Source organism: Littorina saxatilis, linkage group LG10 (genome assembly GCF_037325665.1).
Source record: "Littorina saxatilis isolate snail1 linkage group LG10, US_GU_Lsax_2.0, whole genome shotgun sequence".
Classification (NCBI taxonomy): domain Eukaryota; kingdom Metazoa; phylum Mollusca; class Gastropoda; order Littorinimorpha; family Littorinidae; genus Littorina; species Littorina saxatilis.
The window spans coordinates 1473223-1499990 of NC_090254.1; the positions used below are offsets into that span (position 1 = coordinate 1473223).

Below are 26768 nucleotides of genomic sequence, written 5' to 3' on the forward strand. Positions count from 1 at the left end.
ATTTAAGAGGCTAGCCGAGACTACAAAAAATCGCATGTTTGTGTGCGTTCAATCTTGAAAATTAAAAGCAATTTTAACGAAAATCGATCGATACATAAATGTTATTTGTATTGTTGACCAAAATATCATATTTTACACAGATCGAGACAGTCATTGTTCAACTCGACCGCGAGCGCGGTCTCGGAGGAACACTGACTGCCTCGAATTGTGTAAAATATCATATTTTGGTCAACAATAAAAATGAAATTTAATAAAGGCCTGTACAACCAGATGAAGCGAAACATAGTAAATATATCAAAGCAATAACGTGGCTTTGTTATTTGTAATTCTTTCGACAAAAAAAACCTGTTTAAACCAAACATAGTAACTGTTATGTATATATGTGACCCTCCATAACGGCATAAGTCGCATGTCACCTTTGCATGATTTTTATATCTTTACATTTTCCAAAAGGGTGTTTTATGCTCTATCCAGTGGTGAAAACCGTTTTAGAAAAGAGTGAAAACTGTTTGAGTTATAAGCCTGTGACGAAGGTGACCCTCACACTGTTACCAGACACTCCCCGGACTAGCCTAGTGCAGAACCGCGCGAGGTGACATGCGACTCATTTCGTGGTGGAGGGTCACATATTATACGTTATTTGCGTGTTTGACCAAAATATGACATTTTACACAGATCGAGACAGTCATTGTTCTCCGAGACCGCGCTAGCGGTCGAGGTGAACAATGACTGTCGAGATCTGTGTAAAATGTCATATTTTGGTCAAACACGCAAATAACATTTATGTATCGATCGAATTCCTTTCAGGTACTTATGACTTTGTTGTTGTTTTGACGATTGAACGAGCACACACACACAAGCATGCAATCCACATGAACACATAAGCTTCATATTTGGGCGTTTCAGGTTGACCGAAACTTCAAAGGAACTACAAAACACACGTCATGTACTCACTTTGTTGTTGTTTTGACATTGAACAGCACACACACATGCAATCAAACACATGACGTTTTTTTTTTTTTTAGTTCCTTTGAAGTTTCGGTCAACCTGAAAAGCCAAATTATAAAGTTTTGTCGGCCTCTGACGTCACATGACTCAAAGAAGGGAAATCCAATCTCCAATCGATACATACACAGTTGTCTAAATGCTTTCGTTGTGCGTTAAGGAACGGTGTCTTATTTCTCTAGAGAAAACTCTTTTGCTGACTCTATGTAAAAAGCACTCACCCTTTTCAAGTCCTCCGTGTCTGCCCCGCATTGCTGCTGCAGCTGTAGAAGCTTCTCCACCCCGACACGAACCGCAACTCGTGCTCCGGGCGTCAAGGCGTCTCCGTCTGCTGAGGTGATTTCCTCCCTTGTTTTGTTTCCTTCGCTCCTAGAAACTTCTTCTATCTCTTCAGCACTAGCTGTAGGGCCATCATCACTGCCTCTGGAAGATGCTCTGCATTCAGTGAGCATCTTGGAACCCTGAGGGTTGACCGTACTGGTGTCTGACTCGCTGACTGTCGGAGCCTTGCTCTCACTGCCTCTGGAGGATGCACTGCATTCAGAGAGCATCTTGGAACCCTGAGGGTTGACCGTACTGGTGTCTGACTCGCTGACTGTCGGAGCTTTGCTCTCACTGCCTCTGGAGGATGCTCTGCATTCAGTGAGCATCTTAGAACCCTGAAGATTGCCCGTACTGGTGTTTGACTCGCTGACTGTCGGAGCCCTGCTCTCACTGCCTCTGGAGGATGCACTGCATTCAGTGAGCATCTTAGAACCCTGAAGATTGCCCGTACTGGTGTTTGACTCGCTGACTGTCGGAGCCCTACTCTCACTGCCTCTGGAGGATGCACTGCATTCAGTGAGCATCTTGGAACCCTGAAGATTGCCTGTACTGGTGTCTGACTCGCTGACTGTCGGAGCCCTACTCTCACTGCCTCTGGAGGATGCACTGCATTCAGTGAGCATCTTGGAACCCTGAAGGTTGCCTGTACTGGTGTCTGACTTGCTGACTGTTGGAGCCTTGCTCTCACTGCCTCTGGAGGATGCACTGCATTCAGTGAGCATCTTGCCCGTACTGGTGTCTGACTCGCTGACTGTCGGAGCCCTGCTCTCACTGCCTCTGGAGGATGCACTGCATTCAGTGAGCATCTTGCCCGTACTGGTGTCTGACTCGCTGACTGTCGGAGCCTTGCTCTCACTGCCACTGGAGGACGCACTGCATTCAGTGAGCATCTTGCCCGTACTGGTGTCTGACTCGCTGACTGTCGGAGCCTTGCTCTCACTGCCACTGGAGGACGCACTGCATTCAGTGAGCATCTTGCCCGTACTGGTGTCTGACTCGCTGACTGTCGGAGCCTTGCTCTCACTGCCACTGGAGGACGCACTGCATTCAGTGAGCATCTTGCCCGTACTGGTGTCTGACTCGCTGACTGTCGGAGCCTTGCTCTCACTGCCACTGGAGGACGCACTGCATTCAGTGAGCATCTTGCCCGTACTGGTGTCTGACTCGCTGACTGTCGGAGCCTTGCTCTCACTGCCACTGGAGGATGCTCTGCATTCAGTGAGCATCTTGCCCGTACTGGTGTCTGACTCGCTGACTGTCGGAGCCTTGCTCTCCCTGCCACTGGAGGATGCACTGCATTCAGTGAGCATCTTGCCCGTACTGGTGTCTGACTCGCTGACTGACGATGCCTTGCTCTCTGGTGGATTGTGGCTGTGAGCTGAAAGCGGCGCATTATCCATTCGTGATGGGGTATGATAGTCGCAACTCTTTCCACCTGGTGTTTCCGACAGCTCCTCTTTTACCAATGTATTGTTTATTGCTGTGGCAAGTTTTGTGATTTGATCCGAGTCTGAAATAAGTAACATTGGCAAATTGTTCATATTTTCATATTCAAAACCATGCCGCAATGTGAACTTACCAAGGTCACCTTGAGCAAGCAAATGCTAGTTATGGACACAACGTTGATCAATTCTGAGGCAGGTAATTAAGATATTTCAAGAAATAGATCTAACCGTTATGGATGACCCCCAAATAACGGAGAGAACATCTTTCATCAGGACTCTGGAATGTCAGTATTTTCTTCTTCTGCAGCAGGGATGCTCATCATCAGCAATCCCTCTCATATGCACTTACATTTTCCAAGGATGCTCGTTGAAATACATTTACCGACTGCAACATTAAGAATGTGTTCCTTCAAATCAAACCTTAAAACACACTTCTTCACACAGTATTTTTGAATAATTTTTATTTCAATATGGTGTATTTTTGATCAGGTGTTTGAATGTTTGAATGTTTTGCCAGTATTAGTATGCTTGCAGCTTGTATTGATGTAGTGTTTCGTTGTTCACTTGTATGCTGAATGCTGCTGCACAAGCTTTTTCGCTTTGCTTTGTGTGTATATGTATGTTTGTTCATTGTAAAGCGCTTAGAGAACGTAAAGCGCTCTATAAATCTCCCATATTATTATTATTATTATTTTATGATATTTCATAAACCTGCCTTGGAGACCACCTGTCCATAAAGACCACCTGCCCATTAAGACCACCCCAAATGATCCCCGACGGGTTTTACGACTATCTAAATCACCTGCCTACAGAGACCCCTTTTGCTCAGTCCCTAGAGCGGTGACTTTAGACACGTTCGACGGAAGTTATTTCGGTTAATCCAGTTTCCCTCATGGAATATTTCCCTCAATCACTCAACCACCCATACACCACACCCTCATCCAACTCACCCAGAACAACAGATGGTTCTTTCTGTTAATCCAGTTTTCCTCAACCACCCATACGCCACACCCACATCCAACTCACCCAGACCAGGCAGATGATCCCGGTAGTAGCAAGGTCCCTCCTCCTCCTCCACACATCTGAGATCCACGTTGCCATGGAAACCCACACGGTAAGAATTGACGTCACCACTGGGCCATTCCACGTGCAGCAAATTCCTGGAAGAGTCTGGCGATACGTTCTCGTAACCTTTGACCTCGCCCTCTGACCCTTGACCTCCGTCCTGGTCACCCCACTGCCAGTCCCTGCCCCTGGTGACCTTTGACCCCGGAAACAGTCCCAGGGAGCGATGCTTGACGCTTGTTTTTCTTTTGGGGACAGGATGTCTGAGGCACAAAAGATTGTGTACATCAAGACACGAAAGGTTAATTAGAAAAAAACACAGTAAACACCAAGTTCCAATCATCAAGACTCAAAAGGTGTGAACAGCACGAAATGAGTCGCATGTCACCTCGCGCGGTTCTGCGCTAGGCAAGTCCGGGGAGTGTCTGGTAACAGTGTGAGGGTCACCTTAGTCACAGGTTTATAACTCAAACAGTTGTTGCTCTTTTTTAAAACGGTTTTCACCACTGGATAGAGCATAACAAACTCTTTAGGAAAGTTTAAAAATATGAAAATCATGCAAAGGTGACATGCGAATCATTCCGTGGTGGAGGGTCACAATGCGATAACAATGCACGACAAATTCCCCATTTCTAACATAAACTTAACTCTTTGCTCTAACCGCTTCAAAAAAAACAACCAATCCGAAGACAAAGGTATTTTTTATTTACCGATTCAATAGTTATTCTCTCTCTCTCTCTCTCTCTCTCTCTCTCTCTCTCTCTCTCTCTCTCTCTCTCTCTCTCTCTCTCTCTCTCTCTCTCTCTCTCTCTCTCTCTCTCTCTCTCTCTCTCTCTCTCTCTCTCTCTCTCTCTGTATATTTTTGTTTGTTTGTTTAGTCTGTTAATCGTTTGCTTGTTTGTCTTTTGTTTTTATTACTTCTTTAATTGATATTCCAACATTTTTAAAACGTATTATCATTAGATTAAACCCTCCCATGGGCGAGGGCTGGATGTAAAAAAGCACCTGTTTGCTTATGCCATTACCCTCGTTAATAAAGAATTTGTCATTGTCATTCTCTCTCTCTCTCTTTCTCTCTCTCTCTCTCTCTCTCTCTCTCTCTCTCTCTCTCTCTCTCTCTCTCTCTCTCTCTCTCTCTCTCTCTCTCTCTCTCTCTCTCTCTCTCTCTCTCTCTCTCTCTCTCTCTCTCTGTATATTTTTGTTTGTTTGTTTAGTCTGTTAATCGTTTGCTTGTTTGTCTTTTGTTTTTATTACTTCTTTAATTGATATTCCAACATTTTTAAAACGTATTATCATTAGATTAAACCCTCCCATGGGCGAGGGCTGGATGTAAAAAAGCACCTGTTTGCTTATGCCATTACCCTCGTTAATAAAGAATTTGTCATTGTCATTCTCTCTCTCTCTCTCTCTCTCTCTCTCTCTCTCTCTCTCTCTCTCTCTCTCTCTCTCTCTCTCTCTCTCTCTCTCTCTCTCTCTCTCTCTCTCTCTCTCTCTCTCTCTCTCTCTCTCTCTCTCTCTCTCTCTCTCTCTCTCTCACAGGAATTCGGTGCATTCTTGTTATCCGCTACACGAGCGGCAACTCTTAATTAGAACGTTGCACTTGACAAAAGCATGCATTTTATGATATAATAATAAAACAATTGTATACTTTCTATGACGCCACTATGCAGCATGCGCATGTACCCACCCTTCTGTTCCTTGTGCATCGATACGCAGAAACCGATGACGCGGGTCGTGTTTGTCGCCGCTGTAGCAGAGAGGGCAGAGGTCACATCCGGTACAGTCTCGGCAACGCCACAACATCCCCCAGATGTCGCTCTCTCTGCAGTCACTGCAGCGCGTTTCTGGATGGCGCACACCTGAACAAGGTTTTGTCTTGTTTAATGGATCTGGCCGACTGACACGTTCCTGACTAAGCTTATACGTTACGTTGCATTCATCCTCGGTCATGTGATCGAGAGGCAGGCCATCAACAACTCTAAAGGCCTAATCATACCACACTGCCGAACTGAACTGTTCAGACACTCATTTTTTGTAAAGACAGCTCAGGAGTGGAACCATCTAAGCGAGGAGGTGATAGGCTGCACATCAGCAAAAGCCTTTTCTACTGCCGTAGGAAACCTCCCTCCTCCCTCCTCCTCTTGTTAGGCCGCTGCGCCCACCAGTCCCGTCGCATATATAGCCATATATGGCTCCTGCGACGTACTATACCAGAACCAGAACCAGGTCATGACTGTCAACCTTTGAAGCAGTGAATGAAACCAGAAGTGATGTCAAAACTTCCACTGGCAATCTCCAAGAAATGTTAATTATAGTGTTGATGTGATCACTGTATGTAGTTTGAAACAATGGTGTAATTATACTAACCGATCTGTGCCGTGTCCAAGACCCTGAGTTCACATTTCCCATCATGCCCTGCGCTGCACGTGCTTTCCTGTCCCATGTCCCACAGCACGCGCACCGTGTGGTTGCCTAGCAACTCGGTGACAGTGCCCACGTGACCTTCTCCTCCGTCTGTGTCCCCGCCCCTCCAGTCTGGTCCCCGTAACACACGTAGTCCTGACACCGACATCGTGCGCCGTCCTGTGGGGGAAATAGCAGCGATTAAAACCAAAAGGAGGGTTAGACACGTTGTATAATGGTGTGCATTCTGTGATCTGGCTTAACCCAACTGTTCAGTATAGAGATAAGATTAGACACGTTGTATAATGGTGTGCATTCTGTGATCTGGCTTAACCCAACTGTTCAGTATAGAGATAAGATTAGACACGTTGTATAATGGTGTGCATTCTGTGATCTGGCTTAACTTGACCCAACTGTTCAGTATAGAGATAAGAGTAGACACGTTGTATAATGGTGTGCATTCTGTGATCTGGCTTAACCCAACTGTTCAGTATAGAGATAAGATTAGACACGTTGTATAATGGTGTGCATTCTGTGATCTGGCTTAACCCTACTGTTCAGTATAGAGATAAGATTAGACACGTTGTATAATGGTGTGCATTCTGTGATCTGGCTTAACCCAACTGTTCAGTATAGAGATAAGATTAGACACGTTGTATAATGGTGTGCATTCTGTGATCTGGCTTAACTCAACTGTTCAGTATAGAGATAAGATTAGACACGTTGTTTAATGGTGTGCATTCTGTGATCTGGCTTAACTCAACTGTTCAGTATAGAGATAAGATTAGACACGTTGTATAATGGTGTGCATTCTGTGATCTGGCTTAACTTGACCCAACTGTTCAGTATAGAGATAAGATTAGACACGTTGTATAATGGTGTGCATTCTGTGATCTGGCTTAACCCAACTGTTCAGTATAGAGATAAGATTAGACACGTTGTATAATGGTGTGCATTCTGTGATCTGGCTTAACCCTACTGTTCAGTATAGAGATAAGATTAGACACGTTGTATAATGGTGTGCATTCTGTGATCTGGCTTAACCCAACTGTTCAGTATAGAGATAAGATTAGACACGTTGTATAATGGTGTGCATTCTGTGATCTGGCTTAACTCAACTGTTCAGTATAGAGATAAGATTAGACACGTTGTTTAATGGTGTGCATTCTGTGATCTGGCTTAACTCAACTGTTCAGTATAGAGATAAGATTAGACACGTTGTATAATGGTGTGCATTCTGTGATCTGGCTTAACTCAACTGTTCAGTATAGAGATAAGATAAGACACGTTGTATAATGGTGTGCATTCTGTGATCTGGCTTAACTTGACCCAACTGTTCAGTATAGAGATAAGATTAGACACGTTGTATAATGGTGTGCATTCTGTGATCTGGCTTAACCCAACTGTTCAGTATAGAGATAAGATTAGACACGTTGTATAATGGTGTGCATTCTGTGATCTGGCTTAACTCAACTGTTCAGTATAGAGATAAGATTAGACACGTTGTTTAATGGTGTGCATTCTGTGATCTGGCTTAACTCAACTGTTCAGTATAGAGATAAGATTAGACACGTTGTATAATGGTGTGCATTCTGTGATCTGGCTTAACTCAACTGTTCAGTATAGAGATAAGATAAGACACGTTGTATAATGGTGTGCATTCTGTGATCTGGCTTAACTTGACCCAACTGTTCAGTATAGAGATAAGATTAGACACGTTGTATAATGGTGTGCATTCTGTGATCTGGCTTAACCCAACTGTTCAGTATAGAGATAAGATTAGACACGTTGTATAATGGTGTGCATTCTGTGATCTGGCTTAACTCAACTGTTCAGTATAGAGATAAGATTAGACACGTTGTTTAATGGTGTGCATTCTGTGATCTGGCTTAACTTGACCCAACTGTTCAGTATAGAGATAAGATAAGACACGTTGTATAATGGTGTGCATTCTGTGATCTGGCTTAACCCAACTGTTCAGTATAGAGATAAGATTAGACACGTTGTATAATGGTGTGCATTCTGTGATCTGGCTTAACCCAACTGTTCAGTATAGAGATAAGATTAGACACGTTGTATAATGGTGTGCATTCTGTGATCTGGCTTAACTTGACCCAACTGTTCAGTATAGAGATAAGATTAGACACGTTGTATAATGGTGTGCATTCTGTGATCTGGCTTAACCCAACTGTTCAGTATAGAGATAAGATTAGACACGTTGTATAATGGTGTGCATTCTGTGATCTGGCTTAACCCTACTGTTCAGTATAGAGATAAGATTAGACACGTTGTATAATGGTGTGCATTCTGTGATCTGGCTTAACCCAACTGTTCAGTATAGAGATAAGATTAGACACGTTGTATAATGGTGTGCATTCTGTGATCTGGCTTAACTCAACTGTTCAGTATAGAGATAAGATTAGACACGTTGTATAATGGTGTGCATTCTGTGATCTGGCTTAACTCAACTGTTCAGTATAGAGATAAGATTAGACACGTTGTATAATGGTGTGCATTCTGTGATCTGGCTTAACTCAACTGTTCAGTATAGAGATAAGATTAGACACGTTGTATAATGGTGTGCATTCTGTGATCTGGCTTAACTTGACCCAACTGTTCAGTATAGAGATAAGATTAGACACGTTGTATAATGGTGTGCATTCTGTGATCTGGCTTAACCCAACTGTTCAGTATAGAGATAAGATTAGACACGTTGTATAATGGTGTGCATTCTGTGATCTGGCTTAACTCAACTGTTCAGTATAGAGATAAGATTAGACACGTTGTTTAATGGTGTGCATTCTGTGATCTGGCTTAACTCAACTGTTCAGTATAGAGATAAGATTAGACACGTTGTATAATGGTGTGCATTCTGTGATCTGGCTTAACTCAACTGTTCAGTATAGAGATAAGATAAGACACGTTGTATAATGGTGTGCATTCTGTGATCTGGCTTAACTTGACCCAACTGTTCAGTATAGAGATAAGATTAGACACGTTGTATAATGGTGTGCATTCTGTGATCTGGCTTAACCCAACTGTTCAGTATAGAGATAAGATTAGACACGTTGTATAATGGTGTGCATTCTGTGATCTGGCTTAACTCAACTGTTCAGTATAGAGATAAGATTAGACACGTTGTTTAATGGTGTGCATTCTGTGATCTGGCTTAACTTGACCCAACTGTTCAGTATAGAGATAAGATTAGACACGTTGTATAATGGTGTGCATTCTGTGATCTGGCTTAACCCAACTGTTCAGTATAGAGATAAGATTAGACACGTTGTATAATGGTGTGCATTCTGTGATCTGGCTTAACCCAACTGTTCAGTATAGAGATAAGATTAGACACGTTGTATAATGGTGTGCATTCTGTGATCTGGCTTAACTTGACCCAACTGTTCAGTATAGAGATAAGATTAGACACGTTGTATAATGGTGTGCATTCTGTGATCTGGCTTAACCCAACTGTTCAGTATAGAGATAAGATTAGACACGTTGTATAATGGTGTGCATTCTGTGATCTGGCTTAACCCAACTGTTCAGTATAGAGATAAGATTAGACACGTTGTATAATGGTGTGCATTCTGTGATCTGGCTTAACCCAACTGTTCAGTATAGAGATAAGATTAGACACGTTGTATAATGGTGTGCATTCTGTGATCTGGCTTAACCCAACTGTTCAGTATAGAGATAAGATTAGACACGTTGTATAATGGTGTGCATTCTGTGATCTGGCTTAACTCAACTGTTCAGTATAGAGATAAGATTAGACACGTTGTTTAATGGTGTGCATTCTGTGATCTGGCTTAACTTGACCCAACTGTTCAGTATAGAGATAAGATAAGACACGTTGTATAATGGTGTGCATTCTGTGATCTGGCTTAACCCAACTGTTCAGTATAGAGATAAGATAAGACACGTTGTATAACGGTGTGCATTCTGTGATCTGGCTTAACCCTACTGTTCAGTATAGAGATAAGATTAGACACGTTGTATAATGGTGTGCATTCTGTGATCTGGCTTAACTTGACCCAACTGTTCAGTATAGAGATAAGATAAGACACGTTGTATAATGGTGTGCATTCTGTGATCTGGCTTAACCTAACTGTTCAGTACAGAGATAAGATTAGACACGTTGTATAATGGTGTGCATTCTGTGATCTGGCTTAACCCAACTGTTCAGTATAGAGATAAGATTAGACACGTTGTATAATGGTGTGCATTCTGTGATCTGGCTTAACCCAACTGTTCAGTATAGAGATAAGATTAGACACGTTGTATAATGGTGTGCATTCTGTGATCTGGCTTAACCCAACTGTTCAGTATAGAGATAAGATTAGACACGTTGTATAATGGTGTGCATTCTGTGATCTGGCTTAACCCAACTGTTCAGTATAGAGATAAGATTAGACACGTTGTATAATGGTGTGCATTCTGTGATCTGGCTTAACTTGACCCAACTGTTCAGTATAGAGATAAGATAAGACACGTTGTATAATGGTGTGCATTCTGTGATCTGGCTTAACCTAACTGTTCAGTACAGAGATAAGATTAGACACGTTGTATAATGGTGTGCATTCTGTGATCTGGCTTAACCCAACTGTTCAGTATAGAGATAAGATTAGACACGTTGTATAATGGTGTGCATTCTGTGATCTGGCTTAACCCAACTGTTCAGTATAGAGATAAGATTAGACACGTTGTATAATGGTGTGCATTCTGTGATCTGGCTTAACCCAACTGTTCAGTATAGAGATAAGATTAGACACGTTGTATAATGGTGTGCATTCTGTGATCTGGCTTAACCCAACTGTTCAGTATAGAGATAAGATTAGACACGTTGTATAATGGTGTGCATTCTGTGATCTGGCTTAACCCAACTGTTCAGTATAGAGATAAGATTAGACACGTTGTATAATGGTGTGCATTCTGTGATCTGGCTTAACCCAACTGTTTAGTATAGAGATAAGATTAGACACGTTGTATAATGGTGTGCATTCTGTGATCTGGCTTAACTTGACCCAACTGTTCAGTATAGAGATAAGATTAGACACGTTGTATAATGGTGTGCATTCTGTGATCTGGCTTAACCCAACTGTTCAGTATAGAGATAAGATTAGACACGTTGTATAATGGTGTGCATTCTGTGATCTGGCTTAACCCAACTGTTCAGTATAGAGATAAGATTAGACACGTTGTATAATGGTGTGCATTCTGTGATCTGGCTTAACTCAACTGTTCAGTATAGAGATAAGATTAGACACGTTGTTTAATGGTGTGCATTCTGTGATCTGGCTTAACTCAACTGTTCAGTATAGAGATAAGATTAGACACGTTGTATAATGGTGTGCATTCTGTGATCTGGCTTAACTCAACTGTTCAGTATAGAGATAAGATAAGACACGTTGTATAATGGTGTGCATTCTGTGATCTGGCTTAACTTGACCCAACTGTTCAGTATAGAGATAAGATTAGACACGTTGTATAATGGTGTGCATTCTGTGATCTGGCTTAACCCAACTGTTCAGTATAGAGATAAGATAAGACACGTTGTATAATGGTGTGCATTCTGTGATCTGGCTTAACTTGACCCAACTGTTCAGTATAGAGATAAGATTAGACACGTTGTATAATGGTGTGCATTCTGTGATCTGGCTTAACCCAACTGTTCAGTATAGAGATAAGATTAGACACGTTGTATATCGGTGTGCATTCTGTGATCTGGCTTAACTCAACTGTTCAGTATAGAGATAAGATTAGACACGTTGTTTAATGGTGTGCATTCTGTGATCTGGCTTAACTTGACCCAACTGTTCAGTATAGAGATAAGATAAGACACGTTGTATAATGGTGTGCATTCTGTGATCTGGCTTAACCCAACTGTTCAGTATAGAGATAAGATAAGACACGTTGTATAACGGTGTGCATTCTGTGATCTGGCTTAACCCTACTGTTCAGTATAGAGATAAGATTAGACACGTTGTATAATGGTGTGCATTCTGTGATCTGGCTTAACTTGACCCAACTGTTCAGTATAGAGATAAGATTAGACACGTTGTATAACGGTGTGCATTCTGTGATCTGGCTTAACCCAACTGTTCAGTATAGAGATAAGATTAGACACGTTGTATAATGGTGTGCATTCTGTGATCTGGCTTAACTTGACCCAACTGTTCAGTATAGAGATAAGATTAGACACGTTGTATAACGGTGTGCATTCTGTGATCTGGCTTAACCCAACTGTTCAGTACAGAGATAAGATTAGACACGTTGTATGATGGTGTGCATTCTGTGATCTGGCTTAACTTAACCCAACTGTTCAGTATAAAGATAAGATTAGACACGTTGTATAATGGTGTGCATTCTGTGATCTGGCTTAACCCAACTGTTCAGTATAGAGATAAGATTAGACACGTTGTATAATGGTGTGCATTCTGTGATCTGGCTTAACCCAACTGTTCAGTATAGAGATAAGATTAGACACGTTGTATAATGGTGTGCATTCCGTGATCTGGCTTAACCCTACTGTTCAGTACAGAGATAATATTAGACACGTAGTATAATGGTGTGCATTCTGTGATCTGGCTTAACCCTACTGTTCAGTACAGAGATAAGATTAGACACGTTGTATAATGGTGTGCATTCTGTGATCTGGCTAAACCCTACTGTTCAGTACAGAGATAAGATTAGACACGTTGTATAATGGTGTGCATTCTGTGATCTAGCTTAACCCTACTGTTCAGTACAGAGATAAGATTAGACACGTTGTATAATGGTGTGCATTCTGTGATCTGGCTTAACTCAACTGTTCAGTATAGAGATAAGATTAGACACGTTGTATAATGGTGTGCATTCTGTGATCTGGCTTAACCCAACTGTTCAGTATAGAGATAAGATTAGACACGTTGTATAATGGTGTGCATTCTGTGATCTGGCTTAACCCAACTGTTTAGTATAGAGATAAGATTAGATACTATAAGAAAACGTTAATGTTCATTTTCATTTTACATAAACATGAACATTATTCTTTTGGCACCACATCACATTTCTAATAGCACAAACACACGATCACACAGCATCATCTAATAACACAAACACACGATCAAAAAGCATAATCGAACATATCTTTACAAACAGTTCTCAGAAGGCCCGTAACTAGAAATGTATTGACCCCTGCTAAACATACGCACAAGGTTAAAAAAAACACACGTATTTAGCTAACTTCTGTAGACCTAAGTCATTTCATATAAGTCAATGTCTTGGTATGTGATGATTTCTGTTGTAGCTTTAAATACATGTCCTTCTCTCAATGATGCTGCTTGTCTTTACATACTCTTGTTTGGGTGTTAATCCCTGGCAGATCTGCTGCGACAGAGACGACTTAGCACTTAATGTTGCTATTCGAAATGACACATGGGGGATTTCAGGGGGTTTGATTGGACAGTCTCACACAGCCACATGTTGGCGGTCGGTCCATATTTCCACGGAAGTCATTCACGCATAGCTGGTCAGGTAGCTGCATGGTCGACCGACAATACAATTTGTAACCTTTAGTTTTGTTTTTACTGTACCTGAAATACATTCCGGATAAAATCGAACTTTTACTTACAAAACTCCAGTTGCTACAGTCTAGCAGACGGTCTTTAAACTGTTGTGCACCGAATCAGCAAACTCTCCTTTTCCTTTACAGTGAATTGTGTATGATGATACCAATCTGAAACATTCAATCGCTGACTCTCTTCTAAAACAATAAGTGTTCTCTCAGCATCTACAACCGGCACGGTTGGCCTGGTGGTAAGGCGTCCGCCCCGTGGTCGGGAGGTCGTGGGTTCGAACCCCGGCCGGGTCATACCTAAGACTTTAAAATTGGCAATCTAGTGGCTGCTCCGCCTGGCGTCTGGCATTATGGGGTTAGTGCTAGGACTGGTTGGTCCGGTGTCAGAATAATCCCAGCAAACACACAACGTGAATACGACGTTGCGAAAATGTGAATTTTTCGTGTCATTAGCAACGTTGCGAACTTTACGTGAAATTTACGTTGAGCCAACCAAAAAACGCAACGTAAAACCAACGTTGTGTCATTGTGAGATTTTGGTGTTCTTTCGACGTTGTAATACTACGTAAATTTTACGTGAATTTCACGTTGCATTTTGGTGTCTTACAAATGTTGCGAAGATTACGTGAAATTTACGTGGATCCAACCAAAAAACACAACGTGAAAGCAACGTTGCGTTACAGTTGTGTTTTTTTGTTTTTTACACGTTGGTACATAACGTAAATTTCACGTGGATTCCACCTTAAAAAGCAACGTAAAATCGACGTTGTATTATTGTGATTTTCTGGTGTTCGAACAACGTTGGTATACTCACGTGATTTTCACGTGAAATTCACGTGATTTAAAAACAAAAGTTAGTTTGATACAACAAACGTTCCTACAACGTAGTTTCAACGTAAACACACAACGTTGGGGTTTGATTGATCGCCAACGTGCCCTCAACGTGAAATCCACAACGTAAATCCTACGTCAGTCATTACCAATTTTTCACCTGCACGGTTTCGTATCGTTTATCAAAGAAATGTATATATATATAAAGCCTTTGAAAATTACGTAAGGTGAACAGATTTTCAAATACAGGAGATAGATATGTGCGAAACTATCACCGAATAACAAATGACTCAGTCAGACGTTATGAAATTAAGCGCCGATGTACCGCGCAATGTATTTGATTGCTTACTTTGGCGTTCCAAATGCGTCCGGTTACATTTTCTGGCATCATTAATGCATCAACGAGAATTGAAAAGTAATGCTAAAAATATAATTGTGTACGTTTAAAGTTGATCTACTGTGCTCATCAAACCTCTTGTTGTATTTTGTAAATTAGTGGCGAGAGGGGGGCAGAATACATGAACCTAATCTCTGTGATTGTCTATACGTGCGTGTGTGTGTGTGTGTGTGTGTGTGTGTGTGTGTGTGTGTGTGTGTGTGTGTGTGTGTGTGTGTGTGTGTGACATCAGTTTGTGTATGTGTGTGTGTGTGTGTCACATCAGTTTGTGTATGTGTGTTTGTGGGTGGCTGTGTGTGTATGTGTGTGTGTGTGTGTGTGTGTGTGTGTGTGTGTGTGTGTGTGTGTGTGTGTGAGTGTGTTTGTGTCCCTCGGCGCGTGACAATATATCTGCCAATAAGTTGAACTAAAACAGGGTTCAAGTGGGAATTACACCCGACAAAGCAGGAAGGGAGCAGAATACATGTTATGAACTCCGTTATTTATTGTTTGAAATGTTATAACCTGGGAGAAGTCACCCTCGCACCCCGTCCTTAGTTTCTCTTGACCTACCTTTGAAGTATTCTTGAGGACATGACTAGACTACCCGATTGCGCCCATTGCACGGCATAAGAGAGCGCCGTTCCACCCGGCCGATTCCGCTATAGACGTCACGCGTCCAAGGGAGGTAATTTTCGAGCCAGCTGCATTGACTCAGCCAAGAACGCAAACTTTCTTCGATTAAAGGCATTGTAGCATGTCTAAAATCATGGGACTTGTGTTATCAAGCTTTTAAAATCACCAAGTAACTCTAAAGAATAGTTTCAGTTACATGCGAACTCATTCTGCTGAACGGATTTTGAGAGCCAGTACCCATGCAACAGCCTTTAAATGCACCTCTTTCCTTTTTTCATGTTCTTTTATGGTTTGCCGATTTTGTTAACATTTTTGCATTCATGATGAAGATTTTATGGTGACTGTACAGAAATGTACGTCCTCTAGTTTCTAACCTTCCAAAAATTGGGGCTGGGGGTCGGGGGAGAAAGAGAGAGAGAGAAAGAGAGAGAGAGACAGACAGACAGAGACAGACAGACAGACAGACAGACAGACAGACAGACAGACAGAGACAGAGAGAGAGAGAGAGAGAGAGAGAGAGAGAGATAGATAGAGAGAGACAGAGAGGGAGACAGAGGGGAGAGAGGGAGACAGAGAGAGTCAGAGAGAGACAGAGAGAGACAACGTCGAAACTTTGTCAATCATTTCGGTTTTTTCACCTGCATTTTTAGTTTCGTAATATTCTATTCAATTAATGTTCGGTCAAACATAGAGGTTCACTAATTGTGTAAGACGAAAAGAGTATAACATAAATGCATATTGTTTCAAGGAATTTGCTGAGTTAAATGGATTTGCGAGTGCGAAACTTTCCCTCCCAAAAAAAGACGCGTTACTAACCGACAGTGTTCTCCGGTGATGGCCACGGTCGACTTTGTGTATCCCAAATTTGGTTTTCAACTTTGATGAACACTTTCAGGACTAAAATATTCATCGTAATCAACTCGAAGGTAAGTTGTTTTCAGTTGTTCCACATGAGACGTTATCACTTATTGTACTCCATGTACACATGCACAGATTACTTGATTGTCGAGACCATGATTGGAATGGAAACGGACCGGCCAAAGATGGCGGGTCTTTCCAATAGTCACAATGTCAGCCCTAACTCAGTTCAAGGGATACACATTCTTTTAGACTCAACTTTTGAGTCAGTATAGCGAAACAATGGGTCACAACCAGTGGAACACAAAGGAAAAACACGTTTCACATCTCGCAACCTTTAGAAAGCTGTTTAATCAGACTAGCTCAGTGCATGAGACTGAAAGCGGGGGCGGCCATTGTTATCTCAAGTACTTAATTGGGCATTTTACGATCTTGAGGGAGGACGATGTATCCAGACAAGCTGCTTCAAGTTCAAGTGAATCTGCCCAGCGGACAGTGGTATGAGAAGAATTCAGAACTTGACACATTGGCTCATTACATACTTGACTGTCTTTTGTCGACCTGTTCTGTTACTCACTCAAGTAGGCAGCCGTGATACCCTGCCGGTGTCACGATTTCATCTTTCGTCTGTGTACATATTTCCCCCTCGACATATACTCAAGACTGAAATGTTGTTTCCTGGTAAAATTAAGAAGTGAAATTATTTAAGGACGAAATGCATGTCAGTTTCTTGCATGTGAAGAAAATTGGTGGTAAAATTTAATAGATTTCAACCCCAAAATCGAATTCTTCGAAAACGTGTACTGAGTGGTTAATTACGTCCCTTGAGTAAGAAGGAAACATTTTAGGATGAATCAAATTTCTAAGTTAATTAAAACAAATTGGTTGGACAAATTTGGCCCCATGAATGTAAGGTACACAAGGTCGCTCATCAGTTCTATCGAAGGGTGTTTTTTTGTTCAGTGTAGAGTTTATACTAGATCAACGAGGCCGAGAAGCGAAATATCAACACGGCGAAAGATGAAAACGTCACACCGGGGGAGAGAGCGAGACAAAGAGGAGCTATCGGGTGGAGAATGGGGAGGTGATTCGGGGAGGGGGGTGGATTAAAGATGAACGTATCAAATTGTTATTTGTAAGGAGGAGAGAGTGAGACAAAGAGGAGCTATCGGGTGGAGAATGGGGGAGGGGATTCGGGAGGGGGGGTTATAATGTGTGTGTGTGTGTGTGTGTGTGTGTGTGTGTGTGTGTGTGTGTGTGTGTGTGTGTGTGTGTGTGTGTATGTGTGTGTGTGTGTGGGCGGCAGGTTGGGACGGCATTTTATCAACGAACGTACGAAATAACAAAACAAAATAAAGAAAGAACAAACAAACAAAAATTAAAACCTGACACATGCAGGTTTGTGTAGTCATTCGTTAGACTGATTTTAACCTGTCTTAGACGACTACCCATAGTCTTTTCACATTCACTGATTCAATCAATCAATCAATATGAGGCTTATATCGCGCGTATTCCGTGGGTACAGTTCTAAGCGCAGGGATTTATTTATTTATTTTTGTATTTTTACTTTGTGCAATTTATATCGCGCACATATTCAAGGCGCAGGGATTTTTATCTATGCCGTGTGAGATGGAATTTGTTTACAAAATACATCACGCATTCACATCGGCCAGCAGATCGCAGCCATTTCGGCGCATATCCTACTTTTCACGGCCTATTATTCCAAGTCACACGGGTATTTTGGTGGACATTTTTATCTATGCCAATACAATTTTGCCAGGAAAGACCCTTTTGTCAATCGTGGGATCTTTTACGTGCACACCCCATTCAAGTAATGACACACTCGGACTGTGTGTGTGTGTGTGTGTGTGTGTGTGTGTGTGTGTGTGTGTGTGTGTGTGTGTGTGTGTGTGTGTGCTACCTAACGGATTTTGATGAACATTGGTTTACATATTCTTGAGAGCATTTGCTTGTGTGGCTGTTCTCCGATATTTGATAGCGTTATTTGATGTCATATTGTCCCGTTTGTAAAAGTTGAGCCCGCACTGTCAGAGAGAAGAACACATGAATATAATATGTAGAAATCGCAAACCCGGCCAGAAGGCAGACACGGACAAAATGTAGGATGCTGATACATGTAAAATATGTGTCTGATGCGAGTATAGGCTTACTATGTTTACAAAAATTGTGAATAATATCTAGCCGAGATGAATCGCAACCTTTGTACCTCTCCCTTTATTTAAGATTTTTTCCCATTCTTCTTCGTGTTAGTTGGACGGTATTCTTTCTTATTATATTTAGTCAAGTTTTGACTAAATATTTTAACATCGAGGGGGAATCGAAACGAGGGTCGTGGTGTATGTGCGTGTGTGCGTGTGTGTGTGTGTGTGTGTGTGTGTGTGTGTGTGTGTAGAGCGATTCAGACTAAACTACTGGACCGATCTTTATGAAATTTGACATGAGAGTTCCTGGGTATGAAATCCCCGAACGTTTTTTTCATTTTTTTGATAAATGTCTTTGATGACGTCATATCCGGCTTTTCGTGAAAGTTGAGGCGGCACTGTCACGCCCTCATTTTTCAACCAAATTGGTTGAAATTTTGGTCAAGTAATCTTCGACAAAGCCCGGACTTCGGTATTGCATTTCAGCTTGGTGGCTTAAAAATTAATTAATGACTTTGGTCATTAAAAATCTGAAAATTGTAAAAAAAAAATAAAAATGTATAAAACGATCCAAATTTACGTTTATCTTATTCTCCATCATTTGCTGATTCCAAAAACATATAAATATGTTATATTCGGATTAAAAACAAGCTCTGAAAATTAAATATATAAAACTTATTATCAAAATTTTTTTTCGAAATCAATTTAAAAACACTTTCATCTTATTCCTTGTCGGTTCCTGATTCCAAAAATATATAGATATGATATGTTTGGATTAAAAACACGCTCAGAAAGTTAAAACGAAGAGAGGTACAGAAAAGCGTGCTATCCTTCTCAGCGCAACGAATACCCCGCTCTTCTTGTCAATTCCACGGGCACTGCCTTTGCCACGGGCGGTGGAGTGACGATGCTACGAGTATACGGTCTTGCTGCGTTGCGTTGCGTTCAGTTTCATTCTGTGAGTTCGACAGCTACTTGACTAAATATTGTATTTTCGCCTTACGCGTAATAGCGGCTGTTTTATTCATTCTTCTGTCTCGTTCCCTCATATTCGCATGTGATATTATGCCACTCCTTATGAGATTACACCCCCCAAACTTTGTTGCTAGACCTTTGTTGAGGAGAGAAGAGGCGAGGAAAACTGGTATGAAGTACAAGTCAAAAATCGCGCCTTGATCTTACCTGACTCATTTACGGCACTTGGCAGTCTTTTGTCGGGCTTTTGTCGATCGCTTGTCCACTTGGATAATAAAATTACGGACATGCTCAGTCCCCCCCTCCCCCCCCCCTCCTCTAAACTTTGCCAAAATGGGTCCTCTTGAGACATCTCGCGTATGAGAACAAAAGAAAAGATCACACTCAAAAAGAACGATTTTAGATTATAGCAAACTAGACGGTCAAAAGTTAATAGTTGAGTTACAGAAAATTGATTGGTCAAACATAGTGACTTTAGAAGATATTCATACCGCAGCTTCTCTTTTTTCGGAGCAGTTGTATTCGATCGTGAAAACCTGCTTGCCTGTCAAGGAAGTCACCATTCGGGAGGGAGACACACCCTGGATCACATCATATATTTTGAAATTAAAAGACCGAAAAAGATTTATTCATACTATTGCTGTGCATGTAGACACACCACAAGCTTGGGAACTCTTTCGTAAGATAAGGAACCAATACACAGATGCTATTCGAACGCGAAAGAAACAATATTTAGAGGAACTTGACCGGTCCGTATCTGATCCAAAGAAATTTGGTCAGAAGCAGTGGTGGAAGTTAGTTAACAGGTTTATGGCAAAGAAAGGCTCTGACCAAAACGAAATCCCGCCACTAACAGTCGATTGTAAAACCTATTTTGAAGACCAGGAAAAGGCTGAATTATTTAATATGTCTTTTGTTAAACAATCAGAAATAAACGACACAGACGATAATGTTCCCGATATAGACAATGCTGAGTTTTTTATCGACGATATGGTCGTGACTTCCGAAGAAGTGAAAAGTGTAATAGAAAGCCTTGATACATCTAAAGCTGTCGGGCCTGATAAAATTCATAATAAGATTCTTATTGCAAGTTTACCTATAATAGCAGAACCTCTATCTATTTTATTTACTAGATCATTAAATGAGGGTGTATTTCCAAGCATATGGAAAACAGCACACATAACACCGATATTTAAAAAGGGGGATAAAGGAGACTGTTCAAATTATCGTCCCATCTCACTCTTAAGCTGCGTAGGTAAAGTTCTTGAAAAATGTGTTCAGAAACATGTGTTTGATTATTTTGTATCGAATAACATAATCACACCTTCCCAGTCTGGTTTTATTCCCGGTGACTCCACTGTATACCAGTTAACATGCCTATATAACGACTTTTGCAAGTCACTCGACGACAGCATTACTGTCCAGGCAATCTTTTTCGACATTTCCAAAGCATTTGACAGAGTCTGGCACAAAGGTCTTCTGAGAAAGTTATTTGCACTAGGGATTCGAGGTCAGATGTTTAATTGGCTGCAAAACTATTTAACTGATCGAACACAAGCAGTGGTGCTTAAAGGAAGTATGTCTAGCTACTTACCTGTGCAAACAGGCGTTCCACAAGGCTCTATTCTAGGACCTCTCCTTTTTCTGGTTTACATTAACGACATAGTTGATAACGTTGAATCCATTATTAAACTGTTTGCCGACGATACAAGTATGTATTTAAGCCTGGAAAATTCTCAGATGCGAACAGATATTTTTAACTCAGATCTTGAAAAAATCGACCAGTGGGCTAGACAGTGGAAAGTTAAATTTAATCAAAGTAAAACAAAACTTCTGAATATAAGCAGGAAAAGAAATCCAGATTACATCCCTTTAAACTTCGGTGGCACAATTTTACAAGAAACTGAAAGTCATAAACATCTTGGTATTATTATTCAAAATAACGGTAAGTGGGAGTTACATATTAAATCTGTTATAGCAAAATGCCGTACGCTAGTAGCTTGCTTACGATCTTATAAATATAGACTAGGCAGAAAAGCTTTAGAAATAATGTATAAATCCTTCATATTGCCACATTTTGATTATGCTGATGTTCTCTGGGACAACTGCCCTAAGGAGTTAGCCACCGAGCTCGAAAGTATTCACTTAGATGCAATTCGAACCATTGTTGGAGCAGTCCGCGGTACAAGCCATCAAAAATTGTACGATGAGTCAGGCTTTATTTCATTACTAGAGAGGCGAAAACGTCATAAATTGATATTATTTCACAAGATCGTTCACCGCAAGGTGCCAAACTACTTATTAGCGATATTGCCACCACTAATATCAACTAATAACCCATATCACCGGCGCAGACCTCTAGACAGGAAAGTTCCATCGTTTAAAACTGAATTATACAGAAACTCATTTCTCCCATCTACTACACAACTCTGGAATTTTTTACCAGACTATATAAAACTTAGTGATTCCCTAAGTGAATTTAAGCACTTTTTGTCAAAAAACGATTTAAGTCCGCCGTGTTATTTTTATTCTGGAGATCGTATGTCACAAATAATTCACTGTAAGCTCAGGTTATATATAAGTGATCTTAATAACGATCTAGTGAGACGTCACGTTGCAACAGATGCATCTTGTGACTGCGGATTCCCGTCCGAATCCGTACAACACTTCATATTCGATTGTCCAAATTATCGCGAAGCACGTCAAGAAACTATACATACCCTCCCCAATCACATAATTCACCTCCCCCACCTTTTAAACGGAGACACACAGTATTCCTTAGATTTGAACAGGAAAATTTTTTCCACCGTACACTCGTTCATCAAACGTTCAGGCCGCTTTGGGTAAATCAGAATAAATGCTCTACAAGCCGGACAACAACTTTAACTTCTGCACATCTCTTACCCATCCCTCTTCTTTTATTCATCTTCTTTCCCTCCCTCCTTCCTTTACTGTCTTTCTTTATAATCATTATGCAACGTTCATTACGTTATTAATAGATTTGGTTTATTGAGACACATTTTTAGCCGTTACCGCCTTATGTTGTACTGTCATGCAGGAACACCACTATAAGCTTTTAGCTTGTTGCTGTTTCTGTGAACTTTGTATACATGTCATGATTGTAACCTTTGTTAAAATAAACCTATGTTTAAACCATATGGACAACACATGTTGGATTTCTTCTTAGGGTACGCTCACCAGTAAAAAAAAAAATGCAGCCAATGTTTTCTCGAAAAGTTGTGTTTGTGTGTGTGTGCGCGTGCGCAGGTTTTTTAATGTACTGTTTCGTTGAGAGGATCGTGGGTAGTGTTTTTCCTCTTTATTTTAAAATGTTCATTACAGACATAAGACAAAATAAAGAAAAAGAGAAAAATACAGCAAAAAACAAGTCGCGTAAGGCGAAAATACAACATTTAGTCAAGCTGTCGAACTCACAGAATGTCCATAGAGGGGGAATCGAGACGAGGGTCGTGGTGTATGTGTGTGTGTGTGTGTGTGGTGTGTGTGTGTGTGGTGTGTGTGTGTGTGTGTGTGTGTGTGTGTGTGTGTGTGCGTGCGTGTGTCTGTGTGTGTATGTGTGTGTCTGTGCGTGTGTGTGTGTAGAGCGATTCAGACTAAACTACTGGACCGAACTTTATGAAATTTTACATGAGAGTTCCTGGGAATGATATCCCCGGACTTATTTTTCATTTTTTCGATTAATACCTTTGATGACGTTATATCCGGCTTTTTGTACAAGTTGAGGCGGCACTGTCACACCCTCATTTTTCAATCAAATTGATTGAAATTTTGGCCACGCAATCTTCGACAAAGGCCGGACTTCGGTATTGCATTTCAGCTCGGTGGCTTAAAAACTAATGAGTGAGTTTGGTCGTTAAAAATCAGAAACTTGTAATTGACATTATTTTTTTTATCAAACGTTCCAAAAACAATTCCATCTTATTCTGCGTCATTATCTGATTCAAAAAACATATAAATATGTTATATTTGGATTAAAAACAAGCTCTGAAAATTAAAAATATAAAAATTATTATCAAAATCAAATTTCCGAAATCGATTTAAAAACAATTTCGTCTTATTCCTTGTCGGTTCCTGATTCAAAAAACATATAGATATGATATGTTTGGATTAAAAACACGCTCACAAAGTTAAAACGAAAAATATAATAATTATATGTATTCTTAAACGGATTTTTGTTTTGATGTACATTTTTCATTCAATTTTCTTTTCATGTTTGCTTGCTCTTCATTTAAACTGTACAATAGCCGCCATTTATATGTATTTTTCTAGAAAACTGTAAACACCACTATAAGCATTATGCTTGTTGTTGTTTACTCTATATGCGTTTTTTATTTGTAAATAATGCACAAACGTTGAATGCAACAGTTTAAACCAAACGAAGAGAGGTACAGAAAAGCGTGCTATGCAGCACAGCGAAACCACTATGTACAGCGCTGAACAGGCTCGTCAGTTTCACTCCGTTTTGCACAAGCGGCGGACTACGGTCTTTGTGAAAAAATGCAGTGCGTTCAGTTTCATTCTGTGAGTTCGACTGAGCTTGACTAAATGTTGTATTTTCGCCTTACGCGACTTGTTGTTGTCCTCAGTTGCATGCAGGCTGCTTCAACCCTGAGTTGTTTTGCCTTTTTACATTTAGTCAAGTTTTGATTAAATGTTTTAACATAGAGGGGGAATCGAGACGAGGGTCGTGGTGTGTGTGTGTGTGTGTGTGTGTGTGTGTGTGTGTGTGTGTGTGTCTATGTGTCTGTGTGTCTGTGCCACGGTGTGTGTGTGTGTGTGAGTGAGTGAGTGTGTGTGTGTGTGTCTGTGTCTGTGATGCGTGTGTGTGTGTAGAGCGATTCAGACTACTGGACTCCGATCTTTATGAAATTTTACATGAGAGTTCCTGGGAATGATATCCTCGGAAGTTTTTTTTCATTTTTTCAATAAATACCTTTGATGACGTCATATCCGGCTTTTTGTAAAAGTTGAGGCGGCACTGTCACACCCTCATTTTCAATCAAATTGATTGAAATTTTGGCAAAGCAATCTTCGACAAAGGCCGGACTTTGGTATTGCATTTCAGCTTGATGGTTTAACAACTAATTAATGACTTTGGTCATTAAAAATCGGAAACTTGTAATTAAAATTATTTTTTTATCAAACGATCCAAAAACAATTTCATCTTATTTTTCGTCATTTTCTGATTCCAAAAACGTATACATATGTTATATTTGGATTACAAACAAGCTCTAAACATTAAAAATATAAAAATTATGATTAAAATTAATTTTCCGAAATCGATCTAAAAACAATTTCATCTTATTCCCTGTCGATTCCTGATTCCAAAAACATATACATGTAGATATGATATGTTTGGATTAAAAATACGCTCAGAAAGTTAAAACGAAGAGAGGTACAGAAAGGCGTGCTATATGCAACAGAGCGCAACCACTTCCGCGTAAACAGGGTCGTTAATTTCACCGCCCTTTGTACGAGCGGCGGACTACGGTCATTGGGAAAAAATGCAGTGCGTTCAGTTTCATTTTGTGAGTTCCACAGCTTGACTAAATGTAGTAATTTCGCCTTACGCGACTTGATCTTTTTCCCACACACTTTGAACACGTGCGAGTACCAGCAATAGAAAATTAACAAAACACCTTCCTCCCCCTCTTAGGTGAAATGAAAGCGGACGTTTTCAGCGTGCATTCCCTTGAATTGACTGAATGGTTAATCATGCTTCTGTGATCTTGGGAGTTGTGGTTTTTTTCTGTGACATTCACAAACATACAAATGACAGAGTCCGACTAAAGGCTTACTGGAATTTACTGTTGAGTAATAAGTGTGTCATCTTAGGACCATGCCAGTGCATGGGGGATATCTTGGATACAGGGCGGACAGGCTTGCAAGCAATATATAACTCTGACTGTTGACCGTCGTTGTAATTTCCCACTTTGTAGTTGTCAAGGTATTTTAACATGTGGGCTTTATGTTTTATAAGCGTGTACAAGAGCATTGTTAGTAATAACGCGCGCTATTTTTAGTTATAAAAGGGATCAACTTGGAATGTGCACCCGACATTCCAATTTGTTTTCCCCTTTCTAATAATGGGTGAATTTGTTTTATTATAACTGAATTGCTTACAACCGAAATACCTACATGCCGAAATAACTGAAATAAAAAAAATAAACAAATAGACGAATCGGGAAATGATACATCTTTCTTTCTTTATTTGGTGTTTAACGTCGTTTTCAACCATTCAAGGTTATATCGCGACGGGAAATGATACATAAATAAGTTCATAAATGAATGAGTTAATAAATGCGTTATGGCGAAATTTAGATAACAAATTAGGAACTTTAACATTAATTTCAAATTAACTAACCAAATAACAAGATCAATAGGTAAAGTGTTTTGTATGGGGGATGTAACAAAATGAGGAACTTGAAAACCACCATGTAGGTGTCCGACATTTACTGGTGTCTTGTTTGCAATGATTTCAATTTGGTTCCAACATTTTGTTGTCGTCGTCGTCGCTCTTGCTGTCTTTGTTGTAGTTGTTGTTATTTGGGGGTTAAACGGGAAAAGGGGCAGAAATATGTTGGACTATTGAACGATCGTTTTCACACTAGGTGTCGGACTTCAAGTACAACGCGGGGTAAAAGTACTTAATGGAAATCCATGAGCTATGAGTTTAATAGATAATCGTTATTTCGAGCAATTTCCATGTCTGAACATCCCACGGATATCCGCGTGCCACCCATCATTTCCTTTTACACGACAAAGTCGTGTCGTAACAATTCCCTTCCACCCTCCCCCTACCCCTCCCTATACACTTGATAGTCCTCAACTTCGACCTACGGCGATAGGGGGATAATTGAGACAGCACTCTAAGTAGCTTTCCAGGGCTCGTATTCTTGGAACAGCTGCAACTCATATACCGGCCTGTAAAACCACTTCCGCTCGATAAGTCCGCTAAGTGTTATTCATGAAACTCCGGGAAAGACTTACATGGGTGTCTCCGAGCTGAAAAGTTGGAGGACCCATCCCCCTCCTCTAAAACCGTCAATTTTGAATAAATCTTGTTAAAATACTGTTTGTAGATTTATGTCCCTCATGGACACACATTG

The 26768-nt window shown here is 40.7% G+C and overlaps 1 protein-coding gene across 1 annotated transcript in view; it reads right to left on the minus strand.

The window, feature by feature from the left end:
* LOC138977930 (serine-rich adhesin for platelets-like) overlaps nucleotides 1-26768 on the minus strand; it is a 54719-nt gene that overhangs the window by 19607 nt on the left and 8344 nt on the right. The window contains exons 2-5 of the mRNA XM_070350530.1: nucleotides 6207-6422; nucleotides 5527-5698; nucleotides 3801-4102; nucleotides 1227-2839 (exon numbers count right to left, since the gene is read on the minus strand). Coding sequence (XP_070206631.1) covers nucleotides 1227-2839; nucleotides 3801-4102; nucleotides 5527-5698; nucleotides 6207-6411 — 2292 coding nt within the window. The 5' untranslated portion in view covers nucleotides 6412-6422. The remainder of the gene's footprint in view (nucleotides 1-1226; nucleotides 2840-3800; nucleotides 4103-5526; nucleotides 5699-6206; nucleotides 6423-26768) is intronic.